The sequence below is a fragment of the Entelurus aequoreus genome, linkage group LG11 (genome assembly GCF_033978785.1).
Source record: "Entelurus aequoreus isolate RoL-2023_Sb linkage group LG11, RoL_Eaeq_v1.1, whole genome shotgun sequence".
NCBI classification, from domain to species: Eukaryota; Metazoa; Chordata; class Actinopteri; order Syngnathiformes; family Syngnathidae; genus Entelurus; species Entelurus aequoreus.
This window is the reverse complement of record NC_084741.1, coordinates 75,598,971-75,626,012: the sequence shown is the minus strand read 5'-3', so window position 1 is coordinate 75,626,012 and position 27,042 is coordinate 75,598,971. Positions and strand designations below refer to the sequence as shown.

At 42.7% G+C, this 27,042-nt stretch overlaps 1 protein-coding gene across 5 annotated transcripts in view; it reads right to left on the bottom strand.

Moving 5' to 3' along the window:
* LOC133660478 (protein Aster-A-like) overlaps positions 1-27,042 on the bottom strand; it is a 74,815-nt gene that overhangs the window by 31,950 nt on the left and 15,823 nt on the right. For 2 of the 5 annotated variants that reach the window (XM_062064007.1, XM_062064006.1), the window contains exons 2-8: positions 9,786-10,002; positions 5,109-5,129; positions 4,897-4,981; positions 4,678-4,781; positions 3,192-3,287; positions 2,902-2,982; positions 2,694-2,812 (exon numbers count right to left, since the gene is read on the bottom strand). In XM_062064007.1, coding sequence (XP_061919991.1) covers positions 2,694-2,812; positions 2,902-2,982; positions 3,192-3,287; positions 4,678-4,781; positions 4,897-4,981; positions 5,109-5,129; positions 9,786-10,002 — 723 coding nt within the window. Of the gene's footprint in view, positions 1-2,693; positions 2,813-2,901; positions 2,983-3,191; positions 3,288-4,677; positions 4,782-4,896; positions 4,982-5,108; positions 5,130-9,044; positions 9,190-9,216; positions 9,287-9,785; positions 10,003-17,874; positions 18,157-27,042 lie in introns of those variants that run through there. The other 3 variants (XM_062064008.1, XM_062064010.1, XM_062064009.1) reach the window with 3 other exon arrangements.

Here is a 27,042-nt window from a genome sequence, read left to right as displayed (position 1 = left end):
ACACACCCCAAGAGTATCATTAGAAAATGATGCATTGACAAGAAAAAAAAACACAGGTCGGTGTATTGCACCATGGTACATAGAAGCACTATTTCCACCACAAGCAGTACAGTTTTGGTGTGCAGTGGAGCCCAAATATACGCCAGTGACGTGCCGTCACTAGAGGCAGGGGAGGCACGGCCTCACCTGCCATCATGGAAAGAAAAAAAATGTAAAAAGAAAAAAAAATTAATTAAATTCTTATATGTATCCAGTGATTATACTAAAGTTATTTTCCATTTAACTTCACCAGTTTTAGATTATTTTTATTTTTATTTTCACATTTGCCGTTCAAATACTGAGAAGAGACGGTGCGGTGATCAGCAGCCAGTTGAGGCACGTCACTCAGTTGTGCCTCAACATGGATTGTGTGCAATGATTCGGCTAACTGCTGGCCTGCTGTGCAGTGAGACCGTATTGCTATATGAATTATATTATACATTTCCATAGTTTAGTTGGCTGAGGTATATAATGTACAGTGTATTTTGTCAACAACTGTATGTGTGTAAAGTATTTCTTGTGCTCAGCGATCATAAAACTGCTGCGAAGACGCACTGTGGGAGGCTCGCAGTAACCCCGCCTCCTGGTGGCAAGCACCTCTGCCGCAGAATGCACCGCCCGAGGGGAGCGCCACATCAACCAAAGCCCACACCCAAACCCTCCACGTGCAAGACCGAATCCACCCAAAAAAAGTCACTTAACAAGAAGCCAAAAAGTGCAAAAACAACAATGCTCGCGCCGGAGGAGCTGCGAACGACCGCAGGGACACAACATTAGGTACACTTGCAGACTGCAGCACGGATTTCATATTTCATTCATTTACAACTCCTCCAACACGAACACCACTGTTCCCGCACTTATAAGTAAAGGTAAGACCATAATAACGTTGTTTTTATTAAATGTGTTTTTTTGTGTGCTACAGTTTCTATGTGTAAAGTTAAAGTTAAGTTAAAGTACCAATGATTGTCACACACACACTAGGTGTGGTGAAATTTGTCCTCTGCATTTGACCCATCCCCTTGTTCACCCCCTGGGAGGTGAGGGGAGCAGTGGGCAGCAGCGGCGCCATGCCTGGGAATCATTTTTGGTGATTTAACCCCCAATTCCAACCCTTGATGCTGAGTGCCAAGCAGGGAAGAATGCTGGTATGAGCTTTTAAACATAACCCGTTAACTGCTGCCAATCAAATGGTGAATAAGATACTCTTTAGGGTTCATATGTTTGTAAATCTGACTCTTATGAAGTCCGTGCCTCACCAGTCATGAACCTCACCGCACGTCACTGATATACGCAGACTTATTTTCTCTACTTTGAATAGTAACTATCTCGTTTTTTTCATGGTAACCTGAATAGAAAGAGGGCGCTGTCTCACAAGTCAATTCACTCATCATTCTCCAGCAGGAAGATGCTTTGATTCGACATGATTTTGCAAAACGACACAATTTGTAAGTACAATAGTGTGCACTACGTGCCTTCAACTCTTTCTTAGTGTGTCAAACTCATTATAAAATGTGTTTCAATACCTGTATAGTATAGATGTTTAGAGCAGGAGTGTCCAAACTTGTTGTTTATCTATTTAAAAAAAACAGTTGAAATAGCAGCAATGAAAACAAACAACAAAACGCAAAACCTAATTTCCTCAAAAAGAAAATGTGATGTTTAAAAAGCTGCACACTGTTTTATGAACTATTGATTAACTTTTGGCAGTTTGAGCACCCTAATGGACTCAATGTGTAGAATTATATCTTTGATTAATTCTTAAAATGTTGGGTATTTAATAGTTTTTATGTTTAATCTTTTGATACCTTTCGCATTGGGGCCTTTCTGTCTGTGTGTGTTTAGATTTTTTTCCGGCATTGCAAATATATGCTGCTTTAAAACGTACCTGTACTTGAATTGATGTCGACAAAGTTTAGCTAGCTGACTTTGGCTAAAATGAAAGTTAAAGTTATTTTTCACACAACTTCGTCTCACTCTTGTTAGCTAGCTAGCGATGTAGAAGTTAACACTCTTACCAAGTCTGTGTCCGCATCTTCCCTCCAAATGTCCGACATGTTTCCGCTTTAAACGCTCACTTCCAGATGTACTGCCATAAAAACAAGGTCTGCTTTGCAAAATGAGCACGGTATTTATGTTTTTAATAAGAATAAGAGGAAATATCCTCACACTTTACATGTTATCACTGGTGATGTTTTTGTGAGTGACCCACTTCCGCCCGGAAAAACAGGAGTGAAGACGTCACCACTATTGTTGACAATGTCGACTAATTGTTGTAGCTCTAATTATGAATGTTACTGCATTACATATATACTTACAGCATGTATATAAAATGTTGATGGAGGCCTTTGGATGTTTTTTAGAGGGCTTTATAGGCGCAATAGGGCGACTCCAATTGACTCCATCGTTAGCTGACTTTTGCTAACGTTTATTTACGAGTTAGAATACATGAAGGATTGAGAATGATAGACGAAATTCCAGGAAAAGAAAAAATTAAAGCTTTCTATGGGGAAGTCCATTATTTGCAATTCCTCACAATTAGATTTTTTATGGTTGTCGAAGAAAACCAAAATAATTGATCCGTACTCTTCTTGGAACTGTACCGCGTGGTGAAAACGTGGCTCTCCAAGTAGAAGTTTAGAGGACAGAGCACTCACAGTAGGCCGTTCATGTGTTCGGCCGTCGGGGAGACGTAGTCGTCATCTTCGCTGGTGAGGCCAAGCTCCGTGCCGTAACACTGGTGCACAATGTGCCACAACTCTTTGGGGGACAAGGACTGCACAGAGAGGACAAGCATAGAAAATACCGTTTTACTGCTACGCAGTAACATGTTGCACCGGCAGCTTTATAACGCGACCACCGTACCTTGTCCATCAGTGCGTTCTGCCACAGGCGGAAGATCATCATGAAGCTGCGATCCCGTGCTCCGAAAGACGTGAAGAAGTGCTGAGAGTTGAAATGGAACAGCAAGGGGATGACAGAAACGCTCAATTTTTGTTCAGTCAGTGGAGTCAGCCATTTAACACGGCATATATTAAGTAGAAGGTTGGCAAAGTTTGTGTGTGTGTGTGTGTGTGTGTGTGTGTGTGTGTGTGTGTGTGTGTGTGTGTGTATGCAAAGGCGACAAGGAAAAGTACAATGTGCTCCAGGCTGACCTTCTCATTGTCTGTGCTGATCTGGATGGCATTTGGGATGAGCTTGGCAGTCTTCTCCTTGGTCATAGAGGTAACGTCTTTCAGCAGGATGGTGATCTGCAAACACCAGCACAGACTTGCAGAGGACACGTCCACACAAAGGCGGAAGATTTTCTTCATTAACCTCTTGGGCATTTATTTTAAGCCTTTTGCTCGGTTTTCTACTTCTCCGTCCAAAGTTTAAAGTGTGCTACTTATCGACTGACATGTTAGTCGTGCAGTGGATGGTGGCGTTACACATGAAACCCAAGTGTAATATGCAGGTGTAGCTCCACTGCAGTGTCTAGGTGCACCTCAATGAATGAGAAAACGCTGGAAAAGTTTATTGACTTCAGGAGATCAATTAAAGGCTCAGAAGGTTTTTGCAGTTCATTTGATGATTAGAACATGTAGTAGTAGTTGACAATGTAGCGTAAATTCCGAACTATAGGTCGCTATTTTTTTCCCTACGCTTTGAAGCCTGTGGCTTAGAAAACGGTGCAGCTAATTTATGAATGTTTCTACGCTGACGGACATAATGCAAAAAAACAACAACAAAGCAAATACACTGAATAGGTGTGTTATTGTTTGTGCTATGGCGCCATCCTTTGGGCGAGTTCCCTTACTGCAGGCGCTGCAGTGCCCTTCTGTTTAGACTGAGCTTTCAACCAAAAGTAGAAGTCCTCTTCCGTCTTCTACCCGTCTATAGCGTTCCCACTCGTATGGATTCTTCATTCATCACTCCAAGCAACGTTTGTAAGTTTTACAATATAACTAAAACAATTCTTACTTACTGAACCGTCCCATGTGTGATGTCTGTAGGAGTGTTTTTATGCATATTTATATGTGCTATCGTAATGTAATCAAGCTAGTGTCGCTATCATTAGCTAATATGCTAACACGTTCACGAGTGTCTGTGTTAGTATTATTAACTTACAATGGCATTCTTTTTGTATTGTTTCAGATTCACAAATTATTCAGTGATTTCACCAAAACGTCACCGTGGAGTTATTGAGTCTGTTTAGCTGATTGGAGAGTTAGCTTCTGCAGCTAGTGGGTCCATGACGATGACTTCTGTTTTGTTTGATCAACCGTTTTACTGCTGGGTTACAGGCACCGTTTGGAAACAACTATGGTATATAAATAAAGATTTGAAGAATATTTATGTGTAAATAACTAAATTCACAATGTAAATAACTGCGATTCATAGTCCGTTGCGGCTAATATATGGAAAAATATTTTTTTCCTCCTAAAATTTAGTGGGTGCGGTTTATATACCGGTGCGCTCTATGGTCCGGAAAAAATGGTGTACATAACATGAAATACTGAATGAGTTTTTGCTATAAACGATATTCATCACTTGATTTCTTGTCTAAGTCTTACCAAAGTCCTGTATCTACAAACAAGGATTTCCCAAAACAGGACTAGATGTGACCCGGGTGACGAGAAGCATGCGCTAATTGCTTACAGTGGTTTCCCAGCGGAAGATGTTGCTGTAGAAACAAAGCCAGTTCTCGGACAGGTACAGGCGTCCTTGAAGCAGAATGTCCTTCTGGAGAGCGCACGAGTAATCTACGGGAAGAGGCAACATTAGCGGACTGACGGACACACGCAGAGGCTTTCATTCAACAAGCCAAATCCTCCTCGAGCCAAAACGTGCGGCCTGACAGTCGCCCCTCACACTCACCCACAATGAGTCGCTCCGTGTCGGGAAGCTTTTTGAAGATTTTACGAAAGTCCTCGTTCCGCTGCTTGTAAGTGGGACTGAGAACCTGAGGATGAGAACTCATTTTATGCCCTTGTGGAGAACCGACAAACGGCAGTCGATAGAAGGTCAGAGAAATACTACTAAGTATATCTGTAAGGTAAACGTTTGAGAAAGAGTTTATGGATACTTACATTGTACCAGCTCTGCATTTTCTGTAACAACAACAGCAGCAAAATTAATTACACGTGGATAAAACATTTGTACTTTAAAGGGAAACTGCACTTTTTGGGGAATTTTAGCCTATTGTTCACAAGAACACGCACATACACTCAGAAATATAAATCTATATACATATATATATACATACACATACAGTATATACATATACACACATATACATATACACACATCTACATACTGTATATATATATATACACACATATATACACACACACATATATACATTTATATGAATACATATATACATTTATATATACAGATATATACATACACACACACATATATATTTATATATATATATATATAAACATACATATATACAATATGTATGTACCGTAATTTCCGGACTATAAGCCGCTACTTTTTCCCCTCGTTCTGGTCCCTGCGGCTTATACAACGGTGCGGCTTATATACTGCCTGTTCTTCTCCGACACCGACTAAGAGGATTTCGGTGGTTTTAGTACGCAGGAGGAAGACGATGACACAATGATTAAAGACTGACTTTTCATATACCGGTAGGCTGGTTATTTTGATAACGTACATGCGAGCACTTTGTATTACTTTGCACCGTTGTATTATTTGTACTCTGCTTGAATGCTGTTCGCCATGTCAAAGATGTGAAAGTTTGATTGAATGATGGAAAGATTTATAGTTAATAAATGGGACGCTTTGCGTTCCCAAACAGTCATCTCTGTCCTGACAATCCCCTCCGTGGTAGCAGGAACCCCTATATACTATGGTAATTACACATCAAAACCCTGCGGCTTATAGTCGGGTGCGGCTTATATATGGAGCAATCTGTATTTTCCCCTAAATTTAGCTGGTGCGGCTTATAGTCAGGTGCGGCTTATAGTCCGGAAATTACGGTATGTGTATATATGTATATATACATACAGTATACACACACACACACACAAATATATATACTGTATTTGTATGAATTGTAAGTCGTAAAATACGGCAAGTAAAAGGTGGCTAACAATGCAGTTAATGGGAGAGCTCCATTCCGCCCATAAAACCTTCCAAAAAAACATCCAAAAATTGTCAACGATACTCGTGACCTGAATATTAACCAAGTATTTGCAATATTGTTGTTCTAAGCGCTAACGCAGAGGGATTACTCTTAGCGGCGCCGTGATCATAGAGAGCTAACTATCTTATGCTGCTATATTGACATATTGAGCTGCTGCATTGCCTCTGAGTTGGTGAAAGTTAATTCTAGATTATAAATCATGCCTCTCACCTGGATAGTAGAAGGTTGTAGAGATAAACCTACAAGTTGGTCAACTTTGACATCCAACTAAGACGAGAAAGACATGAAAGGACGCTTGTTTGCGGCACTTTTTTTTACCTTTGTGAAGATTATGATTAATTGTTTATCTAAACAGGAAGATACAAACATCCCATCAGTTATGGAACCAAAACACTGCCAGTAAGATTTGGTATTGAAGAAAAATGTATATTGTAGAATAAAAAATATTTTTAAAGTTTTGGCAACAAATAAATACAAACATTGAAAAAATAAAATATTTTTGGCGGCTATTGTTTTTAACCATGACATGTTTTAGATGTCAATATTCATATTTTAATACTCTGTTATTGTGTCTTTTTGTTCACATTCGCTTCTCTTTTTTACGGTTTTGTTTTTCTTTTCTTTTTGGTTTCGCTTCTTTTTTTTTGCGGTACATGCCTGTTGGCGGGGCTTACAACAAGTTTGTCCAAAAGCAGTGTTACTAAACTTGTTTCGTGCCAATACAACTTTTTCTGCAATGTCAATTAAATGTTTTCGATACCAAATCTTACTGGCAGTGTTTTGGCTCCAAATTCAGTCTGCATCCTAGTGAGAGCAGACTCTGTACAGTAAGTGATTGTCTTATTATGTTTGTATATCTTGTTTAGCACTTAGCAATACTAATACATGATGCTTAGTGTTTCACTAAAGCTGCATCTGTTTAGCACACAGCCTCTAAAACTTGCAAGTAATCCTCCTTATATTCAGGATCAGAAATAGAAGTTTCTGGATCATTATTTGTCCCAAAGTAGTCTTTGTTGTGATTAGTAGTGTTGTTGTTGTTGAAGGGAAAGTGAACGCTGTGATGCGTCTGTGAAATTAAAACGCTGTCATATGCTTAATATGATTAAAATACATAAATACTACATGTTATTATGAATGTTACTACATTATATATAAATTTAGAGCGTGTATATAAAACTTTTATGGAGGTTTTTTTAGAGCGCTTTATAGGCAGGATAGAGCAACTCCCCTTAAATCCATTGTTATCTGACTTTTACTAGCATTTATTTAAGATTTAGAATGCATAAAAAAGAAAAACATATGCGTTCTTGTCTTCAATAAGGATTGCTAATTTAATGACAACATTTTTTTAAAGTGCCGACTGCCGACTGATGGGATGTTCATATCTTCCCGTTTAGATGAAGAATTAATCATAATCTTCACAAAGGGTTAAAATAAATAAAGTGCTGCAAACGAGCGCCTTTTTATGTCTTTCTTGCCATCTCCGGGTCTAAGTTGGATGTCAAAGTTGACCAACTTGTGGGTTTATGTCCACAACCTTCTACTATCCAGGTGAGAGGCATGATTTATAATCTACAATAACCTTTCACCAACTCTGAGGCGATGCAGCAGCTCAATATGTCAATATAGCAGCATAAGCTAGTTAGCGCTCTGTGATCACGTCGCAACTAAAAGTTGTTTGTCTGTGTTAGCGCTTATAATAACAATATCGTTAATACTTGGTTAATATTCAGGTCACGACAAGTGAATGGAGTATGGTTGGTGCTTTTTGGATGGTTTTTTTAGAGGGTTTTATGTGCGGAATAGTGAACTCTAGGGCTGCAACTAACAACTAATTTGATAATCGATTAATCTGTCGATTATTACTTCGATTAATCGATTAATAATCGGATAAAAGAGACAAACTACATTTCTATCCTTTCCAGTATTTTATTGGAAAAAAAACCCAGCATACTGGCACCATACTTATTTTGATTATTGTTTCTCAGCTGTTTGTAAATGTTGCAGTTTATCAAAAAATAAAAAGAAGTAGCCTCTGCCCATGCGCATAGCATAGATTCAACGAATCGATGACTAAATTAATCGCCAACTATTTTTATAATCGATTTTAATCGATTAGTTGTTGCAGCCCTAGTGTATTCCCATTAGCTGCACTGTTACCCACCTCTTACTTGCCATATTTTACTACTTAGAATACATAAAAAAACAAAAACATGTGTTCTTGTCTTACATAAGGATTGTGAATAATAGGCAACATTCTAAACACAAAGTGCAGATCCCCTATAAAATGTGTGTGCAACAGCAACGTAAGTTCCCTAACATGTAAATAGTACAAACGTGCGTAGATTTGTCAAAGGTTCTAGTGTATTTCACAGACATGTTTTGGGGTCAATGTTGTTTATGCTTCTTGAATGATTATTTTAACAAGCAGCTTTAAGTGCACTATGATGTACAGATGCATTTGTCTTCCATATGATACTACGGTCGTCGGACTGATCACCGGGGGAGCCGAGGCAGCGTACAGAAGGGAGGTAGCGGAACTGGTGGCCTGGTGTCAGGATAATAATCTCTCCTTGAACACAGACAAGACCAAGGAGATGATTATTGACCCACGGAGAAGGAGTGCACAGTACACACCTCTATACATAGGGGAGACAGAGGTGGACAGGGTGAAAACCTTTAAATTCCTCGGGACCCACATCAGCGAGGACCTCACCTGGGCTCAAAACACCCAACAAACAATAAAGAAAGCCCAGCAGCGATTGTACTTCCTAAAAAGGCTGAGAAAATTTGGCATGCCACCCAAAATTCACAGCAACTTCTATAGAAGTACGGTTGAGAGTGTCCTTACCAGCTCAATCACGGTCTGGTATGGAAACTGCGCTGCTAAGGACAGGAAGGCACTCCAGCGAGTCATTAAAACTGCTCAGTACATATCAGGAGCATCCTTCCCCTCACTACAGGACATGTACTCTACCAGGGCCACCAGGAGAGCACACAACATCATAAAGGACAGTACACACCCCCAGCACAGTCTCTTCAGCCTCCTACCATCAGGCAGACGATACAGTAGCCTGAAAGCCAGGACTATGAGACTGACAAACAGTTTTTACCCACAGGCCATCAGGCTTGTGAATGCTAGCTCCTCCAGCTACCCCCTCCCCCACCCCCCCTCTTTTACTTTTATCTTTTGAACAAAAGACAGCTACTTTGACCACCCCCAAACTGTGAACCATCCTTGTAGACACTTTTCACCTTTGATCACTAAAGACACTTTAAACTGCTGCTGTGACCCAATGTCACCTCCATATTTATACTGTTGACTGTGAATCAGAATGTGCATTAATGTTATGTTACTCACTGTGCCTTGTATATAGCTTATACTTTTATGTACACCTTATTTTAAACTGCTTAACTTTACACTTTTTTATTTTATTTTAGCTAAGTACCGTGTGACTTCTTGAAGGGTGGACTAGCAAAGTAAGATTTTCATTGTACAGCAAACTGTCTGTTTAACTGTGCATATGACAATAAACAATCTTGAATCTTGAATATGATGAGACAGCTGAAGACTTTCGGCAATGGCAGTTACCTTGGCATTGCTCCGGAAATGCCTGGAAGCGAGCGGGTAGGCGGACGTGAGGGAGGACGCAGATGGCACGGAGGGCAGGGGGCTGTCGGAGCCGCCACCTCCGCCGCCACTCTTCTCCCCGCCGCCCTCGCTCTCGCTGGCTCGGCCACCCCCCAATACCCGGCGCCGCAGGGAGGGTGAGCTGCCCGGAGTGCTGCGTGGAGAATTACTGGCGGTGCTGGAGACAAGATCAAAAAAAAAAAAAAGGCGTTATTTTTTCATACGCCTGAAGAGCAGACTATGAAGAGGAGGCTGCAGAGGCTTTATATTTGACATCAACAACAACACCCGCAGCAGAAAGCTTTGGTGAACTACTGCACGAGCAGAATAGAGTTAAGAGTTTTATCAGCTGGAACTCTTCTGACTGATAACGCCGCCAGACGTGTGAGATTATTTAACCCAGAGTCACTGCAAGGACTGTTTTATAACCACTACAAGGTCCTCTCTCTCACTCGCAAGCATTTATTATTTTGAAGCAACTACCACAAACCAAACCATTTCCTTAGTAAAACGTCATGTTTTGCCATTAACTCCTCTCTGATCTTTTGCAGCATGTGAACATCCATCCATCCATCCATTTTCTACCGCTTGTCCCTTTGGTCGCTGGAGCCTATCTTAGCTGCATTCGGGCGTTAGGCGGGGTACACCCTGGACAAGTCGCCACCTCATCGCAGGGCCAACACAGATAGACAACATTCACACACTAGCGCCAATTTAGTGTCGCCAATCAACTTATCCCCAGGTGCATGTCTTTAGAGGTGGGAGGAAGCCCACGCAGTCACGGGGAGAACATGCAAACTCCACAGAGAAAGATCCCGAGCCCGGGATTGAACTCAGGACTATGACATTGTCTGATAATTAAGCGATAAAAGCCACTGTTGGTTGGCGGACACCTCTGCACATTTATAGCCCAAATAGCAGCAAAATACTGTTTATATTTAGCTACTCGATAGGGCTGCACAATTAATCGTCATCAAATCGACATTGAGGTTTTTTTTTCTGTTGTCACTGGCATTTGAGTGACATTTTTCTGGCTCTGACATGTGGCTTTACGTTTGCTGCGGTCGCCACTATTAACACTAAGTCTCGGCGACGTACCGCTTCCATATATCTTCTTAATTTTTACATTTTGAGCTCTTTGTTTCTAGGGATTACCTTTTTGCAGAGCAGACTCTGATGTTAACAAATGAAACCATAATGTAATACAAAATGATGTCTGTAAATAAAACAAATAAATAAAAAGGCACCTGTTATGCAAAATCAACTTGTCTTACCCATTGGTACCTGCCGTTGTGTATTTGGGGTCTTCATAAGCCCCAAAAATGTAAAATTACATTGTGGAGGCATTGCAGAAATATTTATAAAACAATTTTAGTGTCAATTTGTGACATCAGTGAAAATCCCCAAATATGGTAGAAATGTATCCAAAGTGCTTTACGCTATTTCACCGTTGTAGTCTGACATAGTCAATAAGCTCCTTCTTTTTCCCTATCCTCTTGTTGTGGGGCAGACTGGCTCTCACATGCACCCTTCGCTGTTGCCATTTCGAATCCAAAGTAGCGTACAGTTCTAACTCATATCTGTTATATCCATATGGAAGCGCTAAAGACTACAAAATGGCTGATTGGGAGAAGACGCATGTAAATAAGACCGTCCACAAAACAGCACGTCCAGAAGAGACGGTCAGAAAGAGACAGAATGAGTGTGGTAATCTGTAAATGTCCTTGCTCATTTCTGTTGTCTGCACTCCATGTTCACTCTCTCTCTCGTTCACAGTATGGAGTGCAGCTGACGCAAGGCAGCAGCACACACCTGACAGTAATTAGTAACAGCTTATTTAACCAGGCTGCTGACAACCGGTGAGCGCCGGAACTTTGCCATTGCTTGCAACCTGTTGGTCGTGCCACGAGAACTCACTAGTTCATCGCATACTTTTCATCTCAGGTTGGCCCGTATTATTCCTAGCCTTGTCTAGCGTTTTATTTTGGACCTAGTCTATTTACTTCTTTCATGAAGTATATTTTTCCTAGCCTTGTCTAGCGCTTTTAGTTTTGTGTGTTTATTTTCCTCTTAGTAGTTTTTTACATGGTGTGTTTTGTGTTTTCCACCATCGCCTTTGTTTGCTACCTTGTGCTTCCGCCAAATAAAAGGAAGAACAATTGTAAACACAAATTCGTCTCTGCATCCTTGGGATCCACCTCACCGTTTCCTAACAGAAAGTTCCGGCCATACCATGGAACCCGCAGAGACAGACTCCTGGAAAAGAGCATTTCAAGGCCATGCTCAACGGATCAACCAGCAGGGGGACCAGCTCGACCACCTGAGCCGAGGTCTACAGGGGATGTCGGAGCGTCAAGACGCCATGTTGGAGCGAGTCAACACGCTGCTAGCCACCGTCATACCCACCTCGACCACTGTGCCTGACCAGGCATCCACCCAACCTACACAACCCGCAAGTACCGGCAACATACGGCTATCCCGACCCGAACGTTTTTCCGGGGAAAGGGAAGACGTAAGACAATTCCTGACGCAGTGTGAACTTCATTTCGAGCTAAACGCTTCCGCATTCACCTCTGAGCGGGCTAAGGTAGCGTTTGTCATCTCTCACCTGTCTGGCCGTGCTGGCACCTGGGCGACTGCCGAATGGAACCGCCAGACCACCTCCAGCTCCACATACGCGAACTTTTCCAAATCCTTGAAGCAAATCTTCCAACGACGACTCCCAGGTAGAGAGGCAGCGAGATCCCTTTTCCGGCTGCAACAGGGTTCACGACGGGTCGCGGATTACGCGATCGAGTTCCGCACCATGGCGGCCGATTGTGACTGGGGTCCCTCAGCGCTGTTGGACGCTTTCTTCCTGGGTCTCGCGGACGAGATTCGTCACATGATGATCCCGCTGTCACTCCCGACGAATCTGGATGATCTCATCGAGCTGGCGGTGCAAATCGACTTCCGCCTATTGGAGGAGAGGAGGGATCGACGAGGGAGACAAGCCCCACCTAGCAGCCAATCAGCGCCAGCTAGACCTGCCATCTGCAAGACGGAGCAACTCGAAGACACCTCCCCTTCATGGCAGATAGATGAGCCGATGCAACTGGGAGGCCGTCGACTCACCACCGCCGAGAGGGAACGTCGCGTTCGCCTCCAACTCTGCCTATACTGTGGGGCCGCTGATCATCTCATCTCCCGCTGCAAAGAACTGCCGCGCCCCGCCGCACGGCCACGAGTGCGCCCTCACTCGCCAGAGGACACGTCCACCAGAGGTCGCCGTTCTCCTTCGTTGGCCGCAGGCAGAATGCAGCTAAAAGGTACTCTTTCTTGGTCTAACCAACAAATAGACATTTGCGCTCTCATTGACTCAGGAGCAGATGATAACTTTTTGGATTTTGAGTTCATGAGACTCCATAAGATTCCTGTTGTCAAACTGTATGTGCCCAAGAGGGTGTATTCTCTTGATGGGCGCCTATTAGCCAGCATAACCCACCAGACACTCCCACTCAACCTGCGCTTGTCTGGTAATCATTGTGAGAAAATAATTTTTCTTGTTGTGCCATCACGGTCCGCGCCCGTCATTCTAGGGTTAACCTGGTTACATAAGCATAACCCGCACATAGACTGGCCTCGTTCGGCCATTATTAATTGGAGTGTAACCTGCCACACACATTGTCTTCGTTCCGCAGCAGGATCTCATACACCGCCACCTACCGCTGTTATAGAGAACATAGACTTGACAAACGTGCCCAAGCACTACCATGACTTAAGGGCGGTGTTTAGCAAGGATAGAGCACTCTCACTTCCCCCCCACCGACCCTACGATTGTGGCATTGATTTGCTAGCCGGAGCGGCTTTACCATCGACCCGTTTGTACAAGGTGTCTAACACCGAACTCAAAGCACTAGAAGAATACATAAACACATCTATAGCTGCTGGCCTCATTCGCCCTTCGACCGCACCTGTAGCCGCTGGATTTTTTTTTGTCGAAAAGAAGGACAAGTCCCTACGGCCTTGTATAGACTACCGCACTCTTAATCAGATTACTATCAAGAATAAGTATCCTCTACCACTCCTTGATTCTGCTTTTACTCCATTACAATCAGCTAGGTTTTTTACTAAACTCGATCTACGTAACGCTTACCATCTAGTTCGCATCCGAGAGGGGGATGAATGGAAGACCGCATTCAACACTCCTCTCGGACATTTTGAGTATCTTGTCATGCCTTTTGGACTTACTAATGCACCTGGCGTTTTTCAGGCCTTCATTAATGACATTTTTCGGGACATGACAGGTCGTTTTCTCTTTGTTTACTTGGACGATATATTAATTTATTCATCAACATTTGACGAACATGTGCAGCAGGTTCGGTTAGTCCTTCAACGATTGCTCGAGAACAAACTGTTCGTCAAGGCAGAAAAATGCGAGTTTCACTCATCCTCCATTCCATTCTTAGGTTTTATCATTGAGGAGGGTAGACTCAGACCGGATCCCGCTAAGGTAAAAGCAGTAGTAGATTGGCCCACTCCGGTTTCCAAGAAGCACCTTCAGAGATTCTTGGGCTTCTCTAATTTTTATAGACGATTTATTCGTAATTTTAGTCGCGTCGCTGAGCCACTTACGAGGCTAACCTCTACTAAGGTACCGTTTGAATGGACACCCGAAGCCAATTCCGCGTTCTTGAGGCTGAAAAGATTGTTTACTTCGGCTCCTGTTCTGTGTTACCCTGACCGTTCTCTCCAATTTTTTGTTGAGGTGGACGCTTCTGATTCAGGTGTAGGGGCCGTACTCTCCCAGCAATCCACCACCGACCAGAAGTTGCACCCCTGTGCTTTCTTCTCTCGTCGCCTATCCCCTGCTGAGAGAAATTATGACATTGGCAACAGGGAGCTTCTGGCGGTCATTTTGGCCCTTCAGGAGTGGAGACATTGGCTGGAAGGGGCGGAGCAACCATTCATCATCTACACAGACCACAAGAACCTGTCCTACTTAAGGACCGCACAGAGACTGAACCCCCGCCAGGCCAGGTGGCAACTATTTCTGACCCGTTTTAACTTTATCATCACGTTCCGACCTGGTTCTCAGAATGGGAAGCCCGATGCCCTGTCCCGTGTCTACTCTTCGTCCTTTGAGAATTCTTCACATGAACCAATTGTTCCCCATACCCACGTCATTGGGGGACTCCAGTGGGACATCGAGCGGCAAGTCTTGGAGGCCCTGAAGTCGGACACATCTCCTCGGGGCTGCCCACCAGGTCGGTTGTTTGTGGTTCCTCGGCTCCGTTCCAGCGTTCTGGATTGGGCACATGGGTCGAAGATCGCTTGCCATCCAGGTATTCGTCGCACCAGTTTTGTCCTCTCCCAGCGTTTTTGGTGGCCATCCATTCTGGCAGATACGAAGGCGTTTGTGGCAGCATGTCGGATCTGCGCCCGGAACAAGGCATCCCACCAGGCTCCAGCAGGACTGTTACACCCATTACCCATCCCCTCCCGCCCGTGGTCACACATAGCTGTGGACTTTGTCACAGGACTGCCCCCCTCCGAGGGTAATGACACTGTCTTGACCATTGTGGACCGGTTCTCGAAGATGGCCCACTTCGTGGCCCTCTCCAAGCTGCCGTCAGCTCTTGAAACTGCCCAATTATTAGTGCTCCACGCTTTCCGGCTGCACGGCATCCCCACTGATGTGGTATCCGACAGAGGACCACAGTTTTCCTCGGCCGTCTGGAGGGCATTCTGCAAATCTCTGGGGGCCTCTCCTAGCCTGTCCTCCGGCTACCACCCTCAGAGCAATGGACAGACCGAGCGGACCAACCAAGACTTGGAGGCAGCCATCCGGTGCACTTGTCATCAGCAACCTTCGACCTGGTCTGAGAATCTCCCATGGATCGAATACGCTCACAATTCCCTCATTAGCTCCGCCACCGGCCTGTCTCCATTTCACGTCGCCTATGGGTTCCAACCACCAGTTTTTCCTTCTACCCAACCCAGTGCCGACGTTCCATCAGTTACTGCACACCTGCATCGGGCTCACCAGGCTTGGCGCAACACCAGGGCGGCGTTAAGAAGAACATCGGCCAGGAATCAACTCTTAGCCAACCGCCATCGCACACCAGCCCCACACTACCGGTTGGGACAGAAGGTCTGGTTATCGTCTCGGGACCTACCATTGGCCACCGAATCTAGGAAACTGGCTCCCAGGTTCATTGGACCATTCCCCATTGCCAAGATCATCAATCGTGTTGCAGTCAAGCTCCATCTCCCTAGATCTCTCAAGTGCCATCCTGTTTTTCACGTGTCCCGCATCAAGCCTGTCTCATCCAGCCCGCTCAGTCCTCCTGAGGTACCGCCTCCTCCACCCAGGCTGGTTGAGGGTCACCCAGCATATACAGTAAACACCATCTTGGATGTGAGAAGAAGGGGCAGGGGTTTCCAATACCTGGTGGACTGGGAGGGGTACGGCCCGGAGGAACGGTCATGGATTTCTAGATCGCTTATAATTGACAAGGACTTGATCAAGGAATTTTACGTTCGATTCCCAGACAAGCCAGGTAGGCCGCCAGGAGGCGTCCGTTGAGGGGGGGGTACTGTGGTAATCTGTAAATGTCCTTGCTCATTTCTGTTGTCTGCACTCCATGTTCACTCTCTCTCTCGTTCACAGTATGGAGTGCAGCTGACGCAAGGCAGCAGCACACACCTGACAGTAATTAGTAACAGCTTATTTAACCAGGCTGCTGACAACCGGTGAGCGCCGGAACTTTGCCATTGCTTGCAACCTGTTGGTCGTGCCACGAGAACTCACTAGTTCATCGCATACTTTTCATCTCAGGTTGGCCCGTATTATTCCTAGCCTTGTCTAGCGTTTTATTTTGGACCTAGTCTATTTACTTCTTTCATGAAGTATATTTTTCCTAGCCTTGTCTAGCGCTTTTAGTTTTGTGTGTTTATTTTCCTCTTAGTAGTTTTTTACATGGTGTGTTTTGTGTTTTCCACCATCGCCTTTGTTTGCTACCTTGTGCTTCCGCCAAATAAAAGGAAGAACAATTGTAAACACAAATTCGTCTCTGCATCCTTGGGATCCACCTCACCGTTTCCTAACAATGAGAGTCCATTTAATTTTTTTGTTTCTTTATTTATTTAGTATAACAACGTTATTAACCTTCCGATTGCAGTGCAATGGTAAACCATTCTACAGTACAGAGAAATTTGAATTTGTATCCCTTTAAATGGTTACATCATGAACAGTATAGTTTTTTATCGGTTATTTATTCAGTTTAAGAGCATGATGCAGACAAAAGCTCTGAGTCTGTCTACATAAAGACAAATATTTTTGAAAGTAGATTATTGCATAATGTTCTAATGTGTGGGACCTTGAGACAAGAATATGTTGATTGACAGTCTAAAAGAACATGTTTTCCTTCACTCCTATTTTTGCACTTTTATGCATTAATATGTATAAAATCTAAACATTGCATATCTATTTGCAGTTTTGAAAAGAAAGATCGCATTTCTCAAAATCGTGCAGCCTCAAAATTCGGTATTAGCAAACAAAATGTTAATCAGGAAGCATTACTTTAGATACAGTATGCAAACACAGGGCTATGTAATGGGCTTAAAATCCATTAAACTGGAATCTGTGTCAGCCTTTGTCTCCCAACAGTATCGCTAAACTAAATCCACATGTTCCAAAAAATCACCATCATTATCGCCACGTTGTGACGTCAGACGTTGACGTCACTCGTCCCTGTAATGTCAACAGCAGCCGGCTAGCTAGCAATCAGGCTAATTTGGCTACAAGCAAATGATTATTAGGAGGATAACATAAGATAATACAATTAAAAAAAAACAGAGCTGGGAGGAATCGATCGATTCGTTTCATTCTGGAACGGATGGATGGGTGTGCGGTGGGGGCGGGGGCGACGGTGACCGGATGACCGCTGATCGACCGGGAGTCCCTTGAACGCATCACGGTCGCCGTGTAGACAAAAATATCCCTTCGCTTCCCTTCTTGTGATAATAAGCGGGGGGAAAAATCGTAACGCATCTTTTTTCGACTTACTCGAACATGTCATGAGGCGTTCACGGTCCAGCCGAAAGAGCACGGAACGTCACAACCGCCGTCGGTCCCGTTGCTTGTGCAGCCGAGAGCGAGGCGGAGGGTGCATTCGCGTCCCCGTGTTTGTCCCCCCAGCGCCCCCTGCTCGGTGTGCCTCGGTGCTGAGATCCTCCAGAGGGGCCCGCGGTGATTAAAAAAGACGTTATTAGTTTGCCATCGTCGACGCCCCTGCGCCGCGGACAACTGCCGCCTGTGCGGGATGAGCCTCTGACGGGCTGCCGTCCACCCGTAATCCCCTCACATCACAGATGGAAGGGGAGGAGGTGCGGTATTATGTCCAGGAGGAGGGAGGATGGGGGGACTCTGATACACATTCTAGGAAGGGAATAAAACACTACAGTGTGGGGATACGTATTCAAGAGAAGTAGCCTGTTATTATACTTTATTTTTTACTAGACAACTTTTCTTTTATTATTAAGTAAACAAACAGTATGTTTAGTCTGCTGACGTATGCAGTAGCATATTGTGCCATTTATCATTCTATTATTTTGTCAATTTTTTTTTCTTTTTTCTTTTTACTTTTATTGACATCCAGCATCAGACATTCCTATCCATTACATAATATTCACAATCATACATCATATATCTGTTGTCTGCCCTAAAAACATTTAGGGTGGACATGGACACTTCTCTGTTCAAAGTGCACAAAGCAAATGCATGCTTGGATGAGTTCGGTGTGGGAGAACCAGGCTGGGAACTTTAATGGACGCGAGCGAACACACAGCTGCAGACAATAGTTTCTTTCTAGTTCACTTCCTGTGGTTGTAATGGCAGCTGTCTCAATGTTTCCGTCAAGAGTGTGCGTCTGGGCACTGTAAGAAGTGAGGCCGCGTCAGGGAAACGCGGGACATGACAGGTTTTTAATACGTTATTATAGCCAGGTAAAGTTATTACTTATTAGCTCAAGAGGTCATATTATGATTTGTTTTTGTACATTTCAAACACTTCCTTGTGCATGGTCTACATCAGCGGTCCCCAAACACAAGTGCCACCTCAGAAAACACTTGTCTTTCCAAGTACCACCGTAATTCCCCATCCATTCATTTTCTACCGCTTGTCCCTTTCGGGGTCGCGGGGGGTACTGGAGCCTATCTCAGCTGCATTCGGGCGGAAGGCGGGGTACACCCTGGAAGTCGCCACCTCATCACAGGGCCAACACAGATAGACAGACAACATTCACACACTAGGGCCAATTTAGTGTTGCCAATCAACCTATTCCCAGGTGCATGTCTTTGGAGGTGGGAGGAAGCCGGAGTACCCGGAGGAAACCCACGCAGTCACGGGGAGAAAATGCTAATTCCACACAGAAAGCTCGTAATGACCACCATTAAAATACAGTAGCGTCGTAGGCCTAAGTATTCATTAAAAAAAAGAGGCAGAGATTTTATTCAAGAAGTATTTTTAAAACATTTGGCTACTGTAACATTACACACAGTTTGAACAGTAACACTGTGTTTGAATATTTAATTAAGATGGAGAACGCTGTGAGAATCACTGAATCACTTAACTTTCGCCAGTCACTCGAGACACACCAATGAGCTTGTTCATAGATAGGAAGTAGCCATTTGCTATATTTGTTACATCTTCGTTACATGGGACAATGCACATTAAAGAACATATAAAAATGTAAAGGTGCCGGACTGTAGTCAAAGGCTACTTTCCATCTGCAGTCCCCGGCAGCTTTATAGTATTTACCAGTGTTTCCTAACATTGTTGGGACGCGAGCGCCCCCTAGAGGGCCACCAAAAAAAAAAGAAGTGTTTCTCAGCTGTGATTCGTATGGGCCGCAACGGTACTCATTTGTAATACACTTTTCCACCACTTGTGGCGGTAAAGACAACATCAAACAAACAGAAGAAGTCTGGACCTAAAGTCAAAGAAGTCTGTTAAGCGGAAAAATTATGACGTAAGTGGTGAAGTTGTATTTAAACTTTATTGACAAACGATACGTTATTAATATTTACGAATTTAGCTACCGTATTTTTCGGACTATAAGTCGCAGTTTTTTTTCATAGTTTGGCCGGGGGTGCGACTTATACTCAGGAGCGACTTATGTGTGAAATTATTAACACATTACCGTAAAATATCAAATAATATTATTTAGCTCATTCACGTAAGAGACTAGACGTATAAGATTTCATCGGATTTAGCGATTAGGAGTGACAGATTGTTTGGTTAACGTATAGCATGTTCTATATGTTATAGTTATTTGAATGACCCTTACCATAATATGTTACGTTAACATACCAAGCACGTTCTCAGTTCGTTATTTATGCGTCTTATATCGTACACTTATTCAGCCTGTTGTTCACTATTCTTTATTTATTTTAAATTGCCTTTCAAAATGTCTATTCTTGGTGTTGGGTTTTATCAAATAAATTTCCCCCAAAAATGCGACTTATACTCCAGTGCGACTTATATATGTTTTTTTCCTTCTTTATTATGCATTTTCGGCCGGTGCGACTTATACTCCAGAGCGACTTATAGTCCGAAAAATACGGTACAGTTTATTTATTTTATGTGTACAGTTATTTTTGTAATCAGCCTGACGTAAGCCTTGATAATAGTCTTTGTGATTAACACATGCTTTCATACCATTTTACAATGTGTATCCTGTTCAAATGTAAGTAGGTTACATACAATTATTTGATATGATTAGAACCAAGAGGAAAAGTACTAATTCGGTGTTAAGATTTGAGTGGGCCCCGAGGTCATAAAGGTAAAGAACCCTTGGTTTGTACCATCAACCTGCCTGAGACCATCCCATCGCAAAGAAACAAGCCTCGAGCTCCCACTAATTTAGCGTTATTGTGAGTTGTATTTTTCCTAACTTATCATAACTGTGTTTATCTGCCACACATGGACGGCGGGTACTTGAAAAAAACTGAGGCCATGTTCACACGAACACAGAGTTTCAAAAATCCATATCCGGGGTTTAAATGGTCTCCTGTGGTTTCAAAACGGTCTCTTGTCTACACACAAACGCACACACTTGCTGTCATGCACATCTGGTCAAATTAGACGCCTGGAAAAAAGCAGCCACAGCTGACTTGGTGGCATTACACCTCTGTTATTATAATGTTTATTTTTATATACTAGACGTACAATGACATGCACATTATCTGTAAAACCAGCCTGAACTTACACAGACTCCTGGGAACATTATGAATCTTTTCTTTGAGCTTAAAGCAGTGTTTTTCCAACCACTAGTGTGCCGTGAGATACAGGCTGGTGTGCCGTGGGAGATTATGTAATTTCACCTAATTGGGTTAAAAATATTTTTTGCAAACCAGTAATTATAATCCGCAAATGTGCCGTTGTTGAGTGTCTGTGCTGTCTAGAGCTCGGCAGAGTAACCGTGTAATACTCTTCCATATCAGTAGGTGGCAGCAGGTAGCTAATTGCTTTGTAGATGTCGGGAACAGGGTTTGTCGTGGTCACAATATGCAGGCGACAGCGGGAGGCAGTGTGCAGGTAAAAAGGTATCTAACACTTAAACCAAAAATAAACAATAGGCGAGTGCTGCTAAGAAAAGGCATATAAGCTTAGGAATGGCTATGCAAAACGAAACTAAAACTGAACGGGCTGCAAAGTAAACAAAAACAGAATGCTGGACGACAGCAAAGACTTACAGCGTGTGAAGCAGACGGCGTCCACAAAGTACATCCGTACATGACATGACAATCAACAATGTCCCCACAAACAAGGATAGCGTCCGCACAACTTAAATAGTCTTGATTGCGAAAACAAAGCCGGTGCGGGGAATAGCGTTCAAGGAAGACATGAAACCGCTACAGGAAAATACCAACAAAAGAGGAAAAGCCACCAAAATAGGAGCGCAATAACTAAAACAATACACACAGGAAAACACCAAAAAAACAAAATAAGTCACGGCGTGATGTGACAGGTCGTGACAGTACACCTACTTTGAGACAAGAGCTATAGTGATGCATGGTTGGTTATGGTTTGAATTCATATCCAACAATTGCGAGAACGACATTTTATTGACAATATCGGCTACTGAATTTCATTTTTTTATGTTTTCTGCTGGTGGTGGGCCTCAGAAGTTTTTCAATTAAAAAAATGTGCCTTGGCTCAGAAAATGTTGAAAAACACTGTCTTAAAGAACGTATGAAACCCAACACTCGGGGACTTGTAACACGTTAAATCAGCAACATGGTGATATATTACATGTACAGTGAATTGTACATTATTTCTGAAATAGGAGCCAAAAAATCTCTTCAAAGGTTAAGTGCCTGAAGCGTATAGATCACTGCAAAATTCTCATGGAATTATAACGCACTTAATCCTCAATATAGTGATATAATATATATAATTGTCTTTAACAGGAGGAAGTTACATCATGTTTTTTTTAGTTGCTTGGGCGTGTTTTACGCTCTTCCCATTAACACAAATGGAACCAACACATATAAGTAAATAACTTGATGATCTATGTTGTTAAGTATGGATTAAAAAATATGAGCTAATGTTGCACCTTTCTTATGACACCAAGCAACAGGTCTTGCTTGTCAAAATTGTCCCATCAGCTGGAGGTCCGACAGCCTGATGTATCCGAAACAGCTGACTGCCATTGTCGCAAAGCCCATTTTGCACACCGAATCTGATTGTTTTTATGTCAGTCTAAACGCTCCAAAGTGCTTCAAATCTGATCTTTTGGCATCAGATTCAGGCCACATCAGGAGGTGGTCCTGGAATCTGATATTTTCCAATGTAAACGCAATGCGACCTGAATGTGACTTTTTCGTCATCTTTTGGCGAGCTACCCCACTCGTGCGCGCAAGGAAAGACGCAGTCGCTATTTCATCACGACATCCGGTTTCGCTGTTTAAGACTGAATTTTCGGTGCATCACTTGTCAATAGTGCGCAAATAGGCTGTATATGAATATATATTTTTATTCCGAAGAAATACTGATTGTTGAAGGACCAGAATTGACCCTGTGGGGTGTCTGTTTACATGTGAGATGAAAAATAAAGCTAACGTTGATCCACGCTGATGTCTGTGTCTCCTCTATTTAACAGCCATAAAAAGATTACAACCCTCCCAAATATATTACGCTATATACATCCATTCATACATTATGTTACTTTCATTTACTTTCACGTAAAAAAACCCACTCATTTTTAAGGTGTTGCGACTTTTATTATATTTTGTAGTAGTAGCGACTTCCTCATAGTCATCTTCCTGTGTTTTCACATTGGGCCACATTGGGGCCTGGGTGCGTTTACACAGGAGTCTGATAAAAATCAAATTTTACTTGCAGTGTAAACTATCAGATGGAAAAAATCTAAAAAAAAAAAAAATCTGATTCGGGCCACTTCAGCCTGCAGTCTTAACAGTCTTTGATGCGTCTTTTTTGTCAGTGTTGAGTGAAAATAGCAGCATTTTTACGTTCTAACATATAGCAGCAGTGTTGTTGAGCTTTGGAAATGTAATCGCACAACCGTGGCTTCATCAGAGGAGTCCAAGTCTCCATTTGTGCTGTGTACATGCATACACTCAGCGGAGAGTTTTGGAACTCCTTACCTTAGCCAGACTTTGCTGAAGTCTGCGATTTTAAGGACAAAAGTATGCATTTGCGTGTGGACAAGAGGCCTAAACGCAGAGATAAGTATGCATTTGACATTATTATCATTAAAAATGATCATGATTACTAGGGATGTCCGATAATGGCTTTTTGCCGATATCCGATATTGTCCAACTCTTTAATTACCGATACCGATATCAACCGATACCGATATCAACCGATATATGCAGTCGTGGAATTAACACATTATTATGCCTAATTTGGACAACCAGGTATGGTGAAGATAAGGTACTTTTTAAAAAAATTAGTAAAATAAGATAAATAAATTTAAAAAAATTTCTTGAATAAAAAAGAAAGTACAACAATATAAAAACAGTTACATAGAAACTAGTAATTAATGAAAATGAGTAAAATTAACTGTTAAAGGTTAGTACTATTAGTGGACCAGCAGCACGCACAATCATGTGTGCTTACAGACTGTATCCCTTGCAGACTGTATTGATATATATTGATATATAATGTAGGAACCAGAATATTAATAACAGAAAGAAACAACCCTTTTGTGTGAATGAGTGTAAATGGGGGAGGGAGGTTTTTTGGGTTGGTGCACTAATTGTAAGTGTATCTTGTGTTTTTTATGTTGATTTAATAAAAAAAAACAAAAAAACGATACAGATAATAAAAAAAACGATACCGATAATTTCCGATATTACATTTTAACGCATATATTGGCCGATAATATCGGCAGGCCGATATTATCGGACATCCCTAATGATTACTATCTGTAACATGCACTCAACAAAGTCAGAAAACATTTCCTATTTGGCAACTCTATGCTGTAGCCACGCCCCCTCGGGTAATATACTTCCGGTGTTGTGATCTCTGTTTACAATCAGTCACGTCAAAAATATACCTTTTCACTGGGTACTAATAAATACTGTAGAATAACAACTGGTTTAAAATTAATGTTTAAAAAAGGTGGATTTACCCATTTTCGCTGAAATTTTACATGCCTGTACTTCTAGAAAGTAATATATATTAATTGTAAACCTTTTCATTTCGAATGTAACCTTCGTCAAATTATAATCCCCTCAACTACTAAAGCAGAAAGGAAATGTCAACACAAGCATGGAAAACACTCAATGTAAAAAAAAAATTGTAAAATCAAATTGTACACTTGAGAATAAGCGCTTAAAATGAAGGTGCAAAAATAAGGAATATGTAAGAAATGATTAATAAGTGTAAGAAAATAGTGCAAAGTGTGTAAATGTAAACAGACCCGTGAAGAACTCTTGTCTGCAGGATTTGTTCAAGGAATTTACGGAACTTTGGTCTGACTACGGTCCGTTTTAAAATATCCCCCCCAAAAAAACATATTGTCAAGGTGGCTTTTCCTCTTTTATCCACATTTTCTTCATTTTTACTTTCTCTTCTCACTCCAAGCAAATAATCAACCGCCGGACAGCAAGATGGCGCAACCAAACTTGATAGTTGATACTGTTACCTGATTGGCTGTCAGCGTGTCACTCCCACTGATCAGTGATCACTTCCTGTGTTGCTTGGTTACCGGAGGGCGAAGGCCTTGGTCCACGCAACCAACCTTGCTTCGCAACTTCCGGTTTCTTACGGCAAAGAAACAAAAAATATGTGGAATGTTTTACCGAGCACATTTTTACTGATATTAATTACATGTCTATCGCGATATACATTGATATCGTTTAGCCCTGTGTGCAAAAACAGTGACTTTACGATGACTTTATTTGCTCGTAATCTCACTAGTTATTGATTTTGGAAGTTTTTTCTCATTCAATCTTTTTACGGAAATTTCCAACTTTTAACATATCTTAAATACGCCTTCTTAGTTTAAAATAGTAAACCTAATATCAAACAGTGCTTATTAGTATCAGATGGTAATATTGGGCCTTTGTCTTTGATTAGTTGCACATTTCCCTCCCTCCTTCCAGCAAGTCCACCTGGCCCAAGTCCAGTGTCCAATCCCTGCACTCTAAATCTGCGACTGTCCTGCTGGATTAGAGTCCACATAGTAATCCAGCCTGGCCAAGCAATGGGCCCGCAGAGATCTTGCCTCGGTGTTTCGCCCAGTCTCCGTAATCTGCTTGCCTATTGCGCTGCAACGCCGGGTCCATGAGGGCGGAAGGAGAGGTTGCGTCAACAACAAGCGCTTCTTCCTGCCAAAGCCACATTTACCTTTATCAGACTAAGTGAAACGGAGGTTAATGCAGAAGCAACTATTCATTTTTTCACCCTAAATAAAAAGTACAGGTAGCATCTACTGCCTGTTTTTTAATTTTCCTGTAGCAGAAAAAGGCCATGTCGGGTTTGTAATGCACTTGTCAGACTTTCAGTGGAAAGTGAGCGTGACAATCTCAGTCTAAGAAGACCACAGCGTAACAAATATGATGAAATCCAAAGAATAACAGCAACCACAGAAGTGCCTAGTTAGTATATCACCATTGAAACGCAGCAGCACAACCACTGCTAGCTAGTTGTTTATAATAATGAGGTACAAACTGTCCATGAAATCTAAAAGAATGCATAAGAGGAGGGGGGTGACGCTCGGCTTGCTCACATCAGCCAGAACCTCCTTTGATTGGACAAGCATGACATCATCAGACTAGAGGTCGGCCCTTATTGGCTGAGGGTGATGTCATGATTCAAGGGACGAGCCCCGCCTCCATCTAGTCTGCTGCGACTGTCAGCCGCTATACGTTGTTGCTGTCGCTTGACAAGTTGACAGTGTAAATAACCATCTTGTTTTGACTGTCTGTGCTGACGCCTCCGTTTCGCTCCTAGCAGGCGCAATCATAAGTAAGGCACCGAGAATATCTGGATTGGTTCTGCGGACGCCACAGCGAGCCATCACTGCCTGCCCTCTGTACTCACAGCCATTGGCGAACTAGCTGGACAGTGATCCAAAAAGGCAACGTGAGGACTGCAGGAAAAGATCCTCCGGATTCTGGTTGCTCTCAGCTGTCTTGACTTACACATCAACACAGAATACCCATGAGCCTGTCACACTTGATGCTGACTGTGCACATTGTGCTTTGTTCTGAGCCGGCGGACCATGCACGCACAACAGGCGCTAAGGATTAGAGACGAAATAGCGCAAAAGAAGAGGGGTTTGGAAGTCGAACCCACGTTGCGGGGGGGAAAGTGTGATGATAACCATAGAGGGGTCAGTACAATATGTAAATAGGTCAACATCGGAATGTACAACCAAGTGTACATGAGGCGAGACTCACATCACAGACACACGCAGTAACCTCTCTCTCTTTCACACTTGCACTGTGCACAATAATATTTAAATGACACTGAAAGCCTTTGTTCCCTTAGTAAAGAATGTCACTCAAAACATTGCCCATACAATTCATTGAGCCTATAGGATGGCCACGGCTTTTCCCTAGAACAGATTGTTCCAATTGCTACGAGGGTTGTACGGTATGGCGGTACTAATAAAGTTAAAGTTAAAGTTACCAGCTCAGTGGCCTTGTGGTTAGAGTGTCCGCCCTGAGACTGGGAGGTCGTGAGTTCAAACCCCGCCCG